Source organism: Ranitomeya variabilis, chromosome 3 (assembly GCF_051348905.1).
Source record: "Ranitomeya variabilis isolate aRanVar5 chromosome 3, aRanVar5.hap1, whole genome shotgun sequence".
NCBI classification, from domain to species: Eukaryota; Metazoa; Chordata; class Amphibia; order Anura; family Dendrobatidae; genus Ranitomeya; species Ranitomeya variabilis.
In genome coordinates, this window is record NC_135234.1 from 768,495,578 (window position 1) to 768,513,954 (window position 18,377).

At 49.0% G+C, this 18,377-nt stretch overlaps 1 protein-coding gene across 1 annotated transcript in view; it reads right to left on the minus strand.

Moving 5' to 3' along the window:
- The window catches only part of LOC143817819 (piwi-like protein 1), a gene marked incomplete at its 5' end in the record, with an annotated part of 92,700 nt that overhangs the window by 22,881 nt on the left and 51,442 nt on the right, over window positions 1-18,377 (minus strand). The window contains 6 exons of the mRNA XM_077299284.1: window positions 14,692-14,892; window positions 14,973-15,045; window positions 15,129-15,316; window positions 16,048-16,162; window positions 16,850-16,967; window positions 17,845-17,965. Of these exons, the coding sequence (XP_077155399.1) occupies window positions 14,692-14,892; window positions 14,973-15,045; window positions 15,129-15,316; window positions 16,048-16,162; window positions 16,850-16,967; window positions 17,845-17,965 (816 nt within the window). The remainder of the gene's footprint in view (window positions 1-14,691; window positions 14,893-14,972; window positions 15,046-15,128; window positions 15,317-16,047; window positions 16,163-16,849; window positions 16,968-17,844; window positions 17,966-18,377) is intronic.

The following is an 18,377-nucleotide window of genomic DNA, read 5'->3' on the forward strand; positions in this document are numbered from 1 at the left end:
AATCTGCTCCTGTATATAGTATATACCTGTGTGTCATCTCCTCCTGTATATAGTATATACCTGTATGTCATCTCCTCCTGTATGTAGTATGTACCTGTATGTCATCTCCTCCTGTATGTAGTATGTACCTGTAGGTCATCTCCTCCTCTATATAGTATATACCTGTGTGTCATCTCCTCCTGTATATAGTATATACCTGTGTGTCATCTCCTCCTGTATATAGTATATACCTGTGTGTCATCTCTCCTGTATATAGTATATACCTGTCATCTCCTCTTGCATATAGTATATACCTGTGTGTTATCTCTCCTGTATATAGTATATACCTGTGTGTCATCTCCTCCTGTATATAGTATATACCTGTGTCAGCTCCTCCTGTATATAGTTTATACCTGTGTGTAATCTCCCCTGTATATAGTATATACCTGTGTGTCATCTCCTCCTGTATATCGTATATATCTGTGTCATCTCCTCCTGTATTAGACCTCGTTCACACGTTATTTGCTCAGTATTTTTACCTCAGTATTTGTAAGCTAAATTGGCAGCCTGATAAAATCCCCAGCCAACAGGAAGCCCTCCCCCCTGGCAGTATATATTAGCTCACACATACACATAATAGACAGGTCATGTGACTGACAGCTGCCGTATTTCCTATATGGTACAGTTGTTGCTCTTGTAGTTTGTCTGCTTATTAATCAGATTTTTATTTTTGAAGGATACTACCAGACTTGTGTGTGTTTTAGGGCGAGTTTCATGTGTCAAGTTGTGTGTGTTGAGTTGCGTGTGGCGACATGCATGTAGCAACTTTTGTGAGATGAGTTTTGTGTGGCGACATGCGTGTAGCAACTTTTTGTGTGTCGAGTTGCATGTGACAGGTTAGTGTAGCAAGTTGTGTGCAGCAAGTTTTGCGCATGGCGAGTTTTGCGCGTGGCAACTTTTATGTGTGGTGCGTTTTGAGTATGTGCAAGTTTTGTGTGTTGCAACTTTTGTGCATGTGGCAATTTTTCCGCGTGTGCAAGTTTTGTGTGTGGCGAGTTTTCCATGAGGTGAGTTTTGCACGTGTGGCGAGTTTTGCGTGAGCCTAGTTTTGCATGTGGCGAGTATTGCGCGTGGCGAGTTTTGAGCGGCGACTTTTGTGTTTCGACTTTTATGTGGCGAGGTTGGTGTATGTGTGGTGAAATGTGTGCTGAGGGTGATATGTGTTCAAGTACGTGGTAGTGTGTGGCGCATTTTCTGTGTGTGTTCATATCCCCGTGTGTGGTGAGTATTCCATGTCGGGGCCCCACCTTAGCAACTGTACGGTACATACTCTTTGGCGCCATCGCTCTCACTCTTTAAGTCCCCCTTGTTCACATCTGGCAGCTGTCAATTTGCCTCCAACACTTTTCCTTTCACTTTTTCCCCCATTATGTAGATAGGGGCAAAATTGTTTGGCGAATTGGAACGTGCGGGGTTAAGGTTTCGCCTCACAACATAGCCTATGACGCTCTCAGGGTCCAGACGTGTGACTATGGAAAATTTTGTGGCTGTAGCTGCGATGGGGCAGATGCCAATCCCAGACATACACACATACATACACACATACATACACACATTCAGCTTTATATATTAGATAGATAGATAGATAGATAGATAGATAGATAGATAGATAGAGATATCTATCTCCAGAGGTGTCCGGAGGGCTAGTCTGAGACACCCTCCTCCTTTCACTGAGTACAGCGTTGAATTTTGTGGGGTACAGATAGACCCGGTTGAACAGACTGAACGGCAGCTCCAGTACCGTGCACAACTGATGTAAGGATATTTAGATCTAAAGGAGAATCATGTTTCCGTGGAAGAAAAAGAACAGTTTGGATTTGTGTGATGAAGGTTTTGTAGAAATTAATTAAAGTCTGAGAACTGCTGCATTCTGTTTCTGTGTGAAAGACAGAAAATTTCTAAAAGTCTGATGGGAGGGGCAGTCTAACAGCTGCGTGATTGCTTCTGAGTTTCTCCGTTCTGTGTTGAGGAATTCTGTGAGTTCTTATCTCCCGATAAAATCTCGGATGGGAGGGGGCATGTAACTGCACTCAAGATTCTCTGTATATTCTTCTGTCCTTGGTGTAGTACGCGCTGGTAGATCTGTGTTTTGTTTAAAGCAACAGTACTGTATTGAAGTAGAAAGACATATTGTAAGTTGAAGTTGGAAGTAAAATATGGTGCGTAGTTTTAGAAGGAAACTTGTAAGTGATTCACCTGCTTCAAGTTGAGTGATTGATATATAGCAAATTGAGGATCAACAGAGGAAGTGAGTTCTGATTGTTTCTGTTATTGTTACGTTGAAAAAGGAAAGCCGTCTACTACTATGACAAAGACTGGATGTTTTGTGGTGCAAGAAGGAACTGAGAAAGTGACTGAGATTAACGTGCCAGAGAGACAAACAATTAAAAATGATGATTTGGGACAGGGGGGCTCCCTGTTAGATGATATGGCCCCTCCCCAGGAAATCAAGCCTCTCCTCCCGACTAAGCGCCGTGCCCCTCAATCCCAAAGCACCAATATATCCTGGGTTGCCAAAATCCAGTGCGCCCCCACCCTATGATCCTGCCGGGTGGATTTGTGATGTATGCGGAGTTACTAATCCTCAGTGGAGAGAGGTCTGTTACAATTGTGGAGCAAGAAGACCCGGAGTTGTAGCCCCACCTTTCCCTTGCTAAACGCTGACGGCACTTATCAGCCACCGCCAGTCCCTGCTATGCCTAGTATTGCTAGCGGTTAGAAGTATCCACCCCCTCCTACTTTAGTCACCCGCTCAGAGACAGGATACACAGGAGGAGATAGAAGATTTCCAGGAAATGTATTCCAATGTTATTCCTGGACCCCACCGTCATGATGTGCTCTTTAGAATAGGGACAGGGGATCTTAACAACATGTTGGGGCTATAGTGAATGCCGCAGACAACCAACTCCGCCATGCTGGAGGACTGGCTGCAATAATTTCACAGAAAGGCAGACCCATGATACAGGAAGAATCTAATTCATATATACAAACTTATGGCCAGGTAGAAACAAGACAGGTCGCAGCAACCAGAGCAGGACAAATGCCGTGTCAATATGTAATACATGCAGTGGGACCACAATATAATCTACCGACATTCCTAGGTCCCAACAATTACTTACTGAGGCTGTCCAGAACGCAATCCTGTATGCCTCCTCTGTCCCTTCCCCCAGTACGATGCCTCAACGTACAATGGCCATACTATTAATCTCTGCCGGTATCTTTCAATATCCCAGGAAGGATGCCGCCATGGTCATAGTATCAGCAATAGAGCGGTGTATACAGGAAAACCCCATAAAATTGGAGGAGGTCCGATTTGTCCTCGACAGCCACATAACGGCCCATCAGGCAATACAATCTGTAATTGTAACAGAGCCTCCTGCCCCGCTTCTGCAGCAGATGCCTCTTGTGCCCGTACTACCGCCACCTCCTCCTGCCCCCGAGTCAGTAATATCTTTGAAGAAGATGATGTGAAAGCTACTCCTGACAGGCCAAAGTAAACTCCCTTTTCCCCATCCCAAATAAACACCCTTTGCATCCAGTTACCCAATCCAGAAACCTCCCCATGGCCTTTTATAGGCAAATGGCAGCGAATCGAGAGATTTATTCCACTTCCCGAAGAGATCTGTTACACTTGCTCCAAGTGAAGGCTGAGGAGGGGTATCTTCCAATTATTGAGGGTGGCATAACCTATAATGTGAATTTGGACGGGGAACATATGAGTGGTGTTGATATCTGCAATGCTTTAAAAGTTTGGGCACAAGATAGATTAGCGGACCAAGCTACCTCCCTCACAGATGTCACACAGGACAAGGAGCAGACTGCCGAGAAGTTTTATGGGCGTCTTAAGGTAGTGTTTAAAGATTTGGGATTCTCACTGTATAATAAAGCCCATTCACATCTTTTTGTGGCAGCTTTAATGTCCGGCCTCAAATCTGAATTGAAAGAGACAATAATGTCAGTCAGACCTGATATCGAGACTTCCACTCCGGATGATGCATTGAAAATAGTAAAAAGTTTTCAGAAGAATTTAGCCCGCTCTGCATCAGCATGGAAATCAAAGGTTATACCAGTAGCCACAGCGATTCCTGCTCCAACCTCAGCCCCCACCCCAGCTACAAGGACGCAGCTGTTCCTTATCAGTGGCCCACACAACAGACTCCAGCTCCTGCCCTCCTCCCCTACACAAATTCAGTTCCCTACTCCAATATCCCTTTTAACCCTATGTCTGGGAAGCTCACTCCCCAGCCCTGCCGTGCCAATTCTCGCTTGAAGTGCTGGCGCTGAGGCCGGCCTGGTCACTTTCAGAGAGATTGTCATACCCATGCTGACAGTTGCTACCTTCAGGTTCCCCCTTCCACCCATAACCTGAATACTGGGAACTCTGGGGGATACTCTGGTTTCAGATAGCCTCAAAATCCTGATAATCGCCCATACTGAAGAGATGGCAGACCCAATAAACATACTATTACAAAACCCATCCCTGTGGGACCTTTCCCTGAGGTCACGGCCCAGTTCATAATCTCTCCCACATGTCTGGTAAATTTACTGGGGGCAGATTTATTATCACAGTTCCGCTCCAGAATACAATTCCAAGATGATGGTCAGATGGTTCTTACGTTACATAACCCTTAAGCAGATGAACACAATGAGATCTGTATCCTACATGCCCTTCCCATGGTAATGATGGCCCTGATAGGCCCAGATCACCCCCAATAATGTCTGTAGAACCAGTAAAAGGGTTTCTCAAACCTGGTGCCCCTTTTCTGAAAGTCCATCAATACCCTTTGAAACATGATCAGGAGCGGGGCCTCAAGGGCCAAATACAAACGTTACTCGATAATGGTGCCCTGGTACCTTGTGTTTCCCCATGTAACACTCCCTTGTTTCCCGTTAAGAAAAAGACCCCACCCGGCCAACCCCCTGTGTACCGGCTGGTACAAGATCTACGGGCAGTTAATGCAGCTACTGTTCTGTAAACACCTGTGGTGCCTAATCCATATTCTTGTGTCCCAGATACCTCAGAATGCTGCTTGGTTCAGTCATCGACCTTGCCAATGCCTTCTTCAGCATTCCATTACACCCAGATTGCCAGTTTGTTTGCATTCACTTATCAGGGACGACAATTGACGTGGACAGTTATGCCACATGGGGCCCAAAACAGTCCCAATCAGTTTGCAAAAAATATGGGCGAGTGTCTTTTTCCCTGGCAGTTAGATCATCGCTATGTCACGCTGCTCCAGTATGTGGATGAGGTTTTGTTGTGTGCACGAACAGAGCAGGAAGCCATTGCTGCCACTGTTCCCCTCCTCAAGTATCTGGCAGATCTGAACTGTCGGGTTTCGGCCTCGAAACTTCAGTTCTGCCTTGGTCAATTGATATTTTTGGGTAACTGTCTCCTTCAGGGTGTCAAGACACCTCACAAAAGAAAGAAAAATAGCCGTCAGCTCCCTTCCTTTTCCAAAAGATGAGACTGAACTCCAGCATTTTCTTGGACTATGTACTTATTGTAGTCAGTGGATACCGGACGCATCCCGCATAATGCAACCCCTCTACAATGCCCTGAAAGACGGTATATGAACTATAAGGAAAGATCAACGGTTTGTATGGAAAGCCTTTATCGTGCCTTCTCTGAATTAAAGCGGCTTATTGCTTCCGCCCCTGCCTTGGGCATCCTGGACTATACTCGACCGTTCCATTTGTATGTGCCTGAGAATGAAGGACACGCAGCAGGGGTACGTACTCACACAGTCGCATGGCAATAGACAACGGCCTGTGGGCTATTATTCAGCCCGCCTCGACCCCGTGGCCCGGGCATCACCAAGTTGCATAAGGGCAGTTCACGCCACTCACTCGTTGCTTGACAAGACTGCAGACATAATTCTTGGACATGAGACGCACATTTTTGCCCCACATGATATTGCGGCAATACTGACACTCCAACAGCCAAAACATTTGACTGTACGACGACACTTGCGGCTGCAGTGTTCACTCCTTTTGCCTGACTAAATTCAACCCCGCTACTTTACTGCCTGTCCCCAAGAAGGATGGCAGTGATGAGTATTACCTCCAACATGACTGTTCCCAACTCCTGACTGAAGAGATAGCTTCCAAAATCCACTTCCAAATCCTGATCTGGTGTTATACACGGATGGTTCAAGATATGCTGATGAGTTTGGCAGATTCCACAACGGATACGCTGTTACTACGGAAGATACTGTAGCGCACGGAGCTGCACTCCCTCCCTCACAGTCAGCACAAGAAGCAGAACTTCAGGCTCTGTCTACTGCATGTGTTCTGGCCAAAGACAGGAGGGCTAATATATACACGGACTCACAGTATACATTTGGTATTGCTCATGATTTCGGAGCTCTATGGGCCAATCGAGGGTTTATTACTACCGCCGGGACTCCAGTGAAGAATTCTGAAACTGTTAAAACCCTCATGGACTCATTCAAATTACCTACCCAGGTGGCCATTATCAAAGTTAAGGCGCACGGTCCTAGGAACAGTCCACAGACTGTCGGCAACGCCTTTGCGGATATGCAAGCAAAAGCTGCTGCTCTCCTACCCGTTGAACCGACCATACCAACTATGGTGACCACACGCTCAGCGTAAACAGTTACAAGAAACACTGACTCTACAGGAACCTGATGATCCATGACAGATGGAGGTTTTCTGTCGGACCCCACAAGACCGCTTAATGATGATGCAGAGAATGTCCCCATAGGAAGAAGTGAAGCAGTGGAAGGCTGATGGAGCATGTACGGACAATGGTCTCTGGAAAAACAGGATTTTTGGTTGCTTACCGTAAAATCTGTTTCTCGGAGCCTCCATTGAGGTGACACAGGAACCATGGGTGTATGCTGCTGCCACTATGCACAAAAAAAAGTTAGCTCCTCCTCTGCAGTGTACACCCCACCGACTGGCATACACTTCAGTTAGTGAGAAAGCAGTAGGAGATAAATAACAAGGTTGAAAACCATAACCACAAACATGAGAACTGAAAAAGTGAGAACAGTCATAGACCATAGAACAAGAGAAGCTGAATAACATGGGAGGGTGCTGTGTCCCCCAATGGAAGCTCCAAGAAACAGATTTTACGGTAAGCAACCAAAAATCCTGTTTTCTCTATAGCCTCTCATTGGGGGACACAGGAACCATGGGACGTCCAAAAGCAGCCCCTGGGGTGGGAAAAACAGACTTCCATCAGGTCAGAGGACTCGCCACTGCCGCCTGCAAAATCCTTATGCCTAGGCTGGAAAACCCTCAGAACGTCCAGTACCAGATTTAAATCCCATGAATCCACAGGGGCCCTGTACGGAGGGACAGCATGGGCCACTCCTTGAAGGAAGGTCTTAACCTGTGGCCGAGAAGATAAAGTTTTCTGACAAAGGATGGAGAGCGCAGAAACCTGGCCCTTCAGGGAACTAAGAGCAAGGCCCGAATCCAATCCTGCCTGAAGGAAGGCCAAAACGGAGGGCAGGGAAAAGGACATAGGTGAAACGGAGTTGGACTCGCACCAACGGAAATAAGCCTTCCAGGTACGGTAGTAAATCCTGGAAGAAGAAGGCTTTCTAGCCTGGATCATGGTGTGAATCACTCGGTCCGAGAGGCCGGACGCTCTTAGAACTGAGAGACCGAGAATTCGGGTGCCAGATCGGACCTGTCTGGAAGGCGCCAAGGGGCGTCCGCGAGAAGATTGATGATGTCCGCGAACCAAGTTCTCCTGGGCCAATCCGGGGCGATCAGAATGCACGGCACCCCTTCCGCTTTGATCTTTTTCAACAGCTTGGGAAGGGCAGGGGTGGGAACAGATAGGGCAGCACGAACTGCGACCAAGGAATGGCCAGAGCTTCGAAGCCCACCGCGAGGGGGTCGCGAGACCTGGAGACGAACCGAGGAAGCTTCTTGTTCATTCAGGACGCAGTGAGGTCCACGTCCGGAGTCCCCCATCAAAGACAAATCTGATGGAAAACCTCCGGATGCAAGGACCGTTCCCCTGCCGCGAGACAGGAAGTCGGCAGCCCAACTGTCCACACCGGGGATATGCACCGTGGATATCACCGGAACCGTTGCCTCTGCCAGAGGAGGATCTTGGATACCTCGGCCAAGGCCAAGGAGCTCCGAGTCCCCCCGATGGTTGACATATGCCACCGCCGTGGCATTGTCCGTCTGGATTCGGATTGGTAGACCACTGAGCATCCTTTCCCAGTGACGAAGGGACAGAAAGATGGCCCGAATCTCGAGGACATTGATGGGCAGAGTTGACTCCTGCGCCGACCAACGACCCTGAACAGTCAGGTGGTGAAACACAGCACCCCAGCCGAGCAGGCTGGCGTCCGTTGTCACCACTTGCCAGTGAACTGGAAGGAAGGACCTGCCCTGGGACATGAGAGGTGATGTCAGCCACCAGTCGAGAGACCGTTTGACCCAGGGAGAGAGTCGGATCGGACGATCCAGGGAGAAGACAGACCTGTCCCACTGATACAGAATGGCTTGCTGAAAGGGTTGCGAATGAAATTGGGCAAAGGGAATCACTTCCAATGTTGCCACCATCCTCCCCAGAACCTTCAAGTCCGATTGGAAGGAGGGAGGCCGAGGACCCTGGAGCAAGCGTATGTCCCGACGAAGGATGGATCTCTTGTCTTCGGGAAGACAGACTTTGGTCTGACAAGTGTCGAAGAGCATGCCCAGAAAGATGATGCGCTGAGAAGGAATAAGGCAGGACTTCTTCCGGTTGACCAGCCACCCGAAACGGGCTAGGGTGTCGAGAACGATGGACAGGCTTTCGTGAGCCTGAGAGAAGGACGGAGACTTGATGAGGATGTCGTCGAGGTATGGAAACAGAACCAGGCCTCTGACCCTCAAGATGGCCATCAGCGCCGCCATAATCTTCGTGAAAACTCTTGGGGCGGTTGCAAGACCGAACGGTAGGGCGACGAACTGAAAATGTTCCTGGAGCACCGCAAAGCGCAGGAATCGGTGATGTCCCGGGAATAATCGGGACATGGAGGTAGGCGTCCTGAATATCTATGGAACACGGAAATTCCTGAGCCTCCATGAAAGCAATTACCGAACGAAGGGATTCCATCCTGAAGTGCTTCAGACGAACTCTCTTGTTCAGTAATTTGAGATCCAGAATGGGACAAACCTTGCACTCTTTGTTCGGTACCACAAAAAGGTTTGAATAGAAACCTGTGAACCGTTCTTTTTCTGGAACGGGAAAGATTACCCCGGCTTTGAGGAGAGAAGCGATGGCTGCGAAGAAACCCGGAACTAGAGCGGGGTCTCTTGGAGGTCGGGATTCGAAGAAATGATCCCGGGGTCGTGAAACGAACTCTATTCTGTATCCCGAGGATACAACTTCCCTGACCCATGCGTCCTCTACTGATGAGATCCAGACGTCCCTGAAGAAGAGGAGACGACCGCCCAGCCTGGGAGGTGTGCTGGGGTCTTGCCGAGAGTCATGCCGAGGTGGATCTTCCAGTCCTGGACCGGGAGGATCTACCCTGGGAGTAGCGAGGATGCCAGGAAGGAGTGGGCCTAAAGGATACTGTCTTCTTCTCCTGACATGCCTGTGGCCTCTGTTGCTGCTGGGGAAAGGAGTTTGACGCCGCGAAGCGACGAAAAGGCAGAAAAGACCGAAATTGATGTCTGGGAGGAGGATGATGAGGTTTAGCCTGGGGAAGAAGAGAACTTGTGCCCCGGGTGGCGTCCTTAACGATTTGGTCCAGCTTAGAACCAAAGAGACGTGACCCCTGAAAAGGCAGGCTGGTAAGGGACTTTTTGGAAGACAAATCCGCCTGCCAGGCCTTAAGCCAAACGGTCCGGCGGATGGCAACCGCATTGCTGGATGCCTGAGCCACACAAGACGCGGCATCCAGGGAGGCTGAGACCAGATATTCACCTGCGTGAGAAATCTGGTTGGCAAGTTCCGCCAGCTGTCCGGGCGGCGCCCTCTTCAGAATGCCCCAACGGAGTTGTTTGGTCCATTTGGATATGGATTTTGAAACCCAAGTGGAAGCAAAGGCCGGGCAAAGACTAGCTGAGGCCGCTTCAAAGGCTGACTTCGCGAAAGATTCTATGACCCTATCGTTAGAATCCTTCAGAGATGCTCCGCCAGACAGTGGAAGGACCGTGTTGGTGGACAGTCTGGAAACTGGGGGATCCACCGAAGGAGAAGCAGTCCAATTAGCGGTGAGCTCCGGAGAAAAGGGATATAAAACGCCAAGTCGCTTTCCTCTCTGAAAGCGTCTGGTCGGGTTCTCTCTTTCTCTGGTCATAATCTCCTCGAATTCCGGGTGAGGAGTGAAAAACTTGGAAGGTGGTTTAGCCCGTCTAAACGAAACCGCCTGATCTGCGGGTTCCATAGAGGACTCCTTGATGCCACAGGTTTGATTTATCGCTCCAATGAGATTTTGAACCATATCCCTCATGGTAGCGATTTGGTTCGAATCCAGCTCTGAAACATCCTCCGAACGCCTCGCCTACTCAGGGGAGGAGGACGACTGGGGGGGGGGGGGGGGGAAGTCAACGGCAGAGAAGGACCGTGTGGCGAGATGGAGCAAGAGGACTCAGACCGGCGTTCCTGTCTGGACCTTTTGCGGCTTATAATGGAGGGCTCCGACGGAGGTTCCTGCGACCCGCTGGCTACTGCGGGGGTCTGCAGGGGTAATCGATCCAGCATGGACATCAGAGTTTGGGACACCCGAGTTAGATCCGCTAACGATTGTGACAGAGAGGAGGCCCAGCTAGGGGTGGGGGTATCACTCAAGCGGAGCAGCCGGGGGATCCTGGGCGGTGGGAACAATCGGGTTGCTGCAGGTCTGAGAGTGGGGAGGACTGACCTGAGGGAAGTTTGCAGTTACAGGACGAACATGCAAAGTATCTGACTAAGGCAGAAGAAGCGGAGGAAGAGGTAGGAGGACGAGAGCGGCCTCCCTCAGAGGTAGACATTTTGAAAGGTCCCTGAAGAAAATGCCAGAGGGTTAGGGGACAGGGGGGCAGAGGGGAGTGTCAGTCTGCAGTGCAGAGCTACTCACGGCAGACGAAAAAACGGATTACAGGTGGAGGAAGCTGCCCGGCTTGCGGGTGCACCTCCGGAGAAACGTTGAGCTCCTGCTGCAATCTGAACCGCAGATGGTGACCGCTGAAAGGGCGCAGGAATGTGCGCTCTGGAAGGGACATAGCGCGATGTGTGGCACCAAGCAGTGGCGTAGAGGGGGGGCGGAGACAGCCGTGCACCCAGGAGCACCAAGATGGCGCCGGTGGGCGGAGAGCGCAGGACAGATTGTAGGGCGGGACAAAGCCCGCCCGATGAAGGCGGAAGTGGTCAGAGCGCGCCACTGGAAGTAGGCCCGGGCAGAAGCCGGGGCCTAAATTAGAGGCTGGTGACCGCCGGAAGAAAGAGCCGCGGCGCCGCAGTTAGAAAAGTGGCGTGGCAGCTTGCCAAGGCTGTCACGCTGGAGAGGATAGAGCAGCCGCCGTGAAACCCGCGGCGCCGGAGCAGTGCGCCGCAGGGAGAAGCGGCGCAGCAGCCTGTCAGGGCTGTCGCGCTGGAGAAGGTAGTGTGGTCCCATAAATACCGCGGCACCGGAGCAGTGCGCAACAGGAAGAAGCGGCACGACAGCCTGTCAGGGCTGTCCCACTGGAGAAGGTGGAGTGGCCGCCGTAGGAAGCGGCGCGGCAGCCTGTAAAGGCCCCGCGCTGGAATAGAAGGCAGAGAGGCCGCAGCTGCCGCATGGGAAGAAAGAAATGTGGCTGCCTGCAATTCCGGGTCGTGCTGCTGCAATCTGGGTGCAAGCGACGACCAGGTATGCTGGGAGCCCTAGAAACCCCCCCCCGCCTTGAAAGATCTGGGATGGGGAAATACTCACCTCAAACATCCCACGCCAATACTAACCTGAAGAGGAATGAGACGTCCAGGGAGCTGATGGACGTCCTCGTCTCCGCAACCGACAGGCTCTGGTGAGCGAGTGGGTGGGGGACGGAGGCAGGACCGGTCTTCTGAGCACGCTTGTGTGCTAGGATCATGGTCCTGCTGAGGGATCTAGGGATCTATGAGGATACGGGGTGGCAGTACACGCCGTACTCATAGTCCGTATTGTGGGACTACAGGTGTGACTGTTCACCCTGTATCCCTCCGGAAAACCTGAAAGAAAACGACGCACATGGAGGTAGATAAGGGTCTAATGAAAGACCCGTGTCCACCTCCTACTGACACTAAGCTAAACTGAAGTGTATAATGCCAGTCGGTGGGGTGTACACTGCAGAGGAGGAGCTAACGTTTTTTGTGCATAGTGTCAGCCTCCTAGTGGCAGCAGCATACACCCACGGTTCCTGTGTCCCCCAATGAGAGGCTATAGAGAAAAGGACCAACTTGTGTGTCTCCCTAAGCGGAGGTACCCTGCTATTGCCACGTGGGCACATGGACCCACACCAGACCTGGTACAAAAATTCTACTGGGCTCCAGGTATTTCCTGACAGCACTCAACCGTGCATGTAATATCTGTCAGACCTGCAATCCCGGTCAACTTCAACGTGTACCCCCGAAGCATCTTGCTAAGCCCGACTATCTTTTCCAAAGGCTCCAGGTGAACCACATCACGTAGCCCAAGTCTGGAAGGTATGAATATTGTCTGGTGGTTGTCGACATGTTCTCCAGTTGGCCGGAAGCATTCCCCGTTACCAACATGACTGCAAAAACTACAGCAAAGAAACTGGTGATAGAAGTCATATGCAGATATGGTGTTCCAGAACTCGTTGAAAGTGACCAAGGCCCGGCCTTTTCTTCTCATGTGTATCAGGAGGTTCTGACAATGCTTGGATCCACTGTAGCCCTCCATACTCCGTACCATCCACAATCCAGTGGGAAAGTTGAGAGGCTGAATGGCACACTGAAGGGACAATTGACCAAAATGATGCAGGAGACGGCTCCATGGCCAGAGCTCCTACCCATTGTACTGTACCACATTCGTACTACCCCTAAGGCAAAACATGGCCTGTCCCCATATGAGATATTGTTTGGTGCTAGGTCCCCAGTTGCAAATTTCCGGCCTCAGTAGTTATCAGAAGAAACTGACCGTGCTGTTCAATATGTTATTCAGCTTAGTAAAACCCTTGCTAACACCGATGCTCTAGTTTCTTCTTCCCTTACAGATTCAGCAGAAACCGATATTTGTTACAACTTGAAGCCTGGTGATTTTGTGGTCGTGAAAAGGCATGTCAGAAAACACGGACGGGAACCCTTGTATGACGGTCCTTATCAAGTCCTCCTCATTACTCCTATGTCAGTAAAGCTGGAAGGGAGACCGACGTGGATTCACGCATCGCACTGCAAGCTGGTTAAACAGACTAGTGGCAGATAATGGGGCATAATACTTAATACTACTGTTGCTGTCCAAAACCAACTCATCATAGTCACTAATCAACATACTGTAGTACTGGATTACTTAACAGCAGCACAGGGTGGTATGTGTCTGGTTATTGGACCCGCTTGCGGTCATCATACAGATCCCAATAGCACTATGAAGTTAACGTTAGAAGACATTCAAAGACTCAGAGATCAATATGATAAAGACAATGACCGTAATATGGACAGTTGGTGGGCAGACACCTTCTCCTTTCTTAATCCAGCCAATTGGTTTAAGGGACTTGGGGGCTGGATAGCTGGAATCTTGCAAAGTTTGTTACACATCGCTGCCTTTATCCTTGTCATGTATGTAATACTAAAACTTGTTCTTTGGTGTATTTCTGTATGTATTAGGAAATTCTGCACTAGAACAACTAATGATGATACCAAAAGCGTTGCCACCCCTGCTCTTCTCTACAACAATTTCACAAAGTTACCTGATGAAGATGCTGAAGCCAAGCGTATGGCTACCTTCAAAAGACCTCCTCCACCGTCATCAAAAATTGTTATCCGTAAATTGTAGCATACAGGGGGGACGGGTGCGCCGCAACAGCCATGGCTGGTAACATGGCACCAGTCATGTGAAGACCTTACCCATCGAGCTTATAGCTCGGGATATTACCTCTGATGCTACATATTAGTTAACAAAATGTATCTAGGGAGGAATGTGAAGGGTTAAACCAAGATCAAAATTAAAGCAGGCTTTATTTTGTGCTTTTCGACTCCATTTTGCTGTTTTGAGATAAATTCTGTTACTAGGCTAAAGTTCATCGTTGTTATGAGAGCTTGATTGTTCTAGTTTGAACAAGAGCACGAGAGTGAAGGTGTATTGTTCTACGAGACCTTGACGTACAGGCTGTTCCTGCATTCTTATAGGTTAAGAAAACTGTGAGCGTGTTCTTATGTTGATTGGTTGAAGTAGAACTTGCTAAAATTATGAAAAGTGCAACACAATAAACGGGATTAGGGATTTGACGTTGATCCCCCCAAACAGAGACATGTCTCCGTCTTGTTATGCTCAGTTGCTGGCAACGCCCTGTGGATCAATTTGAAAATCACTGAGTCAACCATGAAGGGTCACTCCAGATCCTCCCTCAACAACACCACGGAGAAGAGATCCGTGACAACTGGATTTTACTGTGCATGCATTATTGGTACTGCCACATAGAGGGGTCAAGGTTCCCTGCTCCTCGCCACATGGGGGGAGAGGAGACCATGTATAGGTGTAAGGACACACGTACCGGCATCTCCACTGTCCACAGCTCTCCTCCTAACTTGCAGTTCATCTGTAAGGCGATTTTGGTGCAGACGGAGAGGACAGTCTGGGGTTTGCTCAAGGTCCTGGCGACGACGCACTGGCTGGGGATGGGGAAGTCCACGCACAGGTGCTTCTTGATGGCGTCGTACTTCATCTTATTAATGCTGGACAGGATACAGACGACCTGGAGTGCAGAGACAGATCATAGGGACATTTCGGACATTCTTGCTGGTCACGTCTCCACCCAGTCCAATATCTACCCACCATCTCGGTGTGGTCTGTAATGTTCTGCTGGAAGGCCTGTAAATATCCTCCCACAGTGTCCTCGACTTCAACCCTTTAGAAAAGATAAAAAGAAAACGTATGGTGTAAGACCCACACTGTGCGAGCCCCTCGGCTGAGCCCCCCCCCGAGCCTCACAGCACCGCCTGGTTCATCTTGATGCGCATTTGCTGTGTGATCTTGAACAAGTTCTGCAGGAGAGCGTTCGCCGCGTCGTAATTTCTCCGGGTGTAAAAGAGCAGCCAATTATTCAGATCTCGGGGGCTGATCAGGACGGCACCCCTCAACTCTCGCGACCAGTCAGCAAACTGTGGATTATATTCTGCCTGCAAATAATCCGAAATCACAAAATTACACCTCAGTGCAGGATCTCCGGAGGTCGTCACCCAGATTCTCAGCAGCCTGAGTTACACAACAGGTCTGTGCAAAGTAGTGGGCAACCAAGTGTCAACCTGGCTTAGAGACAAGAAAGCTGGTGGGGAAGGCTTGGCCAAGGGCAGTCTGTGTCGGACTCCCAAACAGCCTCTGAAAAAGGTGAAACATGAGTCAAAAGAAGGAAAGAATCCAGGCTGCAGCTCAAGAAGACCCCACAAAGCACTATTGGGTCCTGGAATATTATCCAAACAAAAAAACAAAAAAAAACCTACTCAAAATTTTTTTATACAAACGCCTCCTGAAATGTAACGTGCATTTTATATCACAGCTAATTGGGGAAAAAAAAAAATCAAGTCATCACTCGGATCAATGTAAAACATAAAATAGAAAAGGTGAAAAAGTCTAAAAAAAAAAAAAGTGTTATATTTTCCCTGCAGAATTGTTTCCAGGCCATTGTATAACACTGCGGACACTGTAGAAATTATACCCTTTTTCCTTGTAGTCACGTTCAGTGCAATTTAATTTTTATCCTACAAAACTACATCTCATCCTGCAAAATACAAGCCCTCCTATGGCGATGAAGATGAAAATAATATAAAAAAAATATAAATAAATAAATAAGTAAGTAGTGGAGAGGGAATGGGAATGTGTTGTGGTGCGTTCACTCTACCTAAATACTCACAGATCTGTCTCTTTGCAGGATTTTTTCCGGAGGTGCGATTCTCCCTTCGAACTGTAGGAGTTCGGTATCGAAATTCAGCCCCCAGTCACGTAGCTCTTTCTGAACGCTCTCGTCCCTAAAGACAGGAGAAAAATAATCCCCGGACTCATCACTACTGGGTGGGGAAAGGAAGGAGCCCAATGTCTTAAGTGCTGGTGCTCTATTGGCACTGTATCTATCTTTAGAACAGGACCCCACCGTCAGGAATGGAGAAGTGGCCATTACGTCTATTGGATCCAGATGAGACTATCCAGCAGCTTTAGGGACCACAAGAGCTGCCTTTCCCCAGTATATGGCTTTACCATCTCAGAATGTGTTTCGCCGTTTCTTCTTCTGGAGGTGTGGTTCCCCGGAGGAAGCAACGGCGAAACATGTATTGGGTTACGTAAGCATCAAACTGTGGTCACACATCTCTTGTTATGCGGTCTTATTTTTCTCTCATTACGCAAGGTATCCCTCGTGTTTGTAGTCAAGTAGCGAGCAAAGCAATAGAGGAATGTCTCCGATCTACTGCTGTAATCAGGCTGAAGGGTCAACATCTCAGAAATTCCAGCTTATATGAGCTGTTCAGTCATGTGCCAATCATACTGAGAGCTGAGGCCGCTATCAGGAGCCTCCGTACTGAGTCACTCACAGCCTCGATGGGGAACCAATTTTGAAACTACAGCAAACCCAAGACATGGCTTCTAACCAAACTCACCTTGCCCAATAAAAGGCCCAGGTCAGAGGCAGACGGCCCTTACCAGCCACTGTGGCTACTTACTTGTGTATGTAATTCAGGAACTTCCCAACCTGCCGCTCCCTCTGGTCTGGTGGTAAGCGAGTGTGAACGGCCAGGTCTTTCATGACGTTGAAGTCGTTTCTCATTCTGTCGGTCAGACCTGTGTTATAAAGATGAAGTGGCAAGAGATGAGAATACAAGCAGCTGCCTCCTGGTGAGGAGCCATGGGGGGCATTACTGGGACCGGCGCATTTCAGGAGGGGATCCCTAGCGATCTGCAAGATACCAGCCATACAGCGGACAGGGCAGACCAAATCAGGGTTTGTTTTTCTTAAACAGGGTAAAATGTGCGGGGGGGGGGGGGGGAATAAGAATTTTTTTTCTTCTTTTTTTAAATATTTAATGTATGTATAAAAACGTCTTCCTTTAATTTTCTACGTTATTTTGAAGTTTATTCGGGGACTTCAACCTCCAATCATTTGTGCTACACCACAGTACTGCAGCATATTGTGATAATTCCACGGCAGGAAGCTACAGGGATCGAGGACGAGCATGCGCACCGTTTAATGCTGCTATCGGAGATTGACAGCGGCATTTAAATGGTTAACAGCAGCAACAGGAACTCAAACAGGACGGCCACGACTGTCAGAGACAGGTGCTGGCTATATGATCTAGCACAGCTCCTCATTCCCCTCCTCATGTGAAGACCCTTCCCAGGACATCCATTTGTGGGAAGGCATTAATATTGCATTTGCGACCGTTCCCACCACCTTCTTGAGCTTTACTTTAGGCTGTTCTCACACCTATGACATTATTGGTCGGTGAACACCCTGCGATATCCAGACCTTATATATGTCTACGGTCAGCTGAGGCCAAGACCGGAGGTCCGCAGCCAGTACGGACAGAGCAGTCAGCACTTGGACCAATGTTGGACACAGATCCAGCCTTATAGCTATTTAGCCACCATTTACAATCACAGAGGTAACTGTGGCGTAGTCAGCAAGCTCTGCTAGTAACCTGCCAGGGACTGCGCTCACCTGTTAGGTTACATAACTCTGGCACCAGTACGATGGCTCCGTTTTCGGCTCCCGGCTTGGGCCTCCGGGGGATGTTCACGATTAGCGGCTGGCTCATGTCCTCCACTTGTTCATTGTATTGCTGAGGGCGATGCAAAATAAACAGCAGGACGACTCAGTTATCAGAGCTTTGTCCAAGTCACCAGCAAATAATAAAAGATCACCCATAAGCAAAATTCTTTTAAAAAAAAGAAGTTTAAAAACTCGCTCTATCGCTTCATTTTCAGCTCCTATTGCAACTGTGCACCCAGCCAGGACAGCACAGCTCCATGCAAGATGTAGTGGGGATATTTGAGCCGAATCGAAGAGAAGATGATTTTGGGTGCTTACCGTAAAATATTTTTCTCTGAGCCTTCTGTGGAGAAACGGGGAGGAGGGGTGGGGATGGGAGGTCAGCAGGTGCCCTGATCCACTAGCCAAAACACATGAATACCCAAGATGGTGCAAATTACAGAGTCTCACCTTTCTGCCGATTCACCGGGATCAAGATTAAA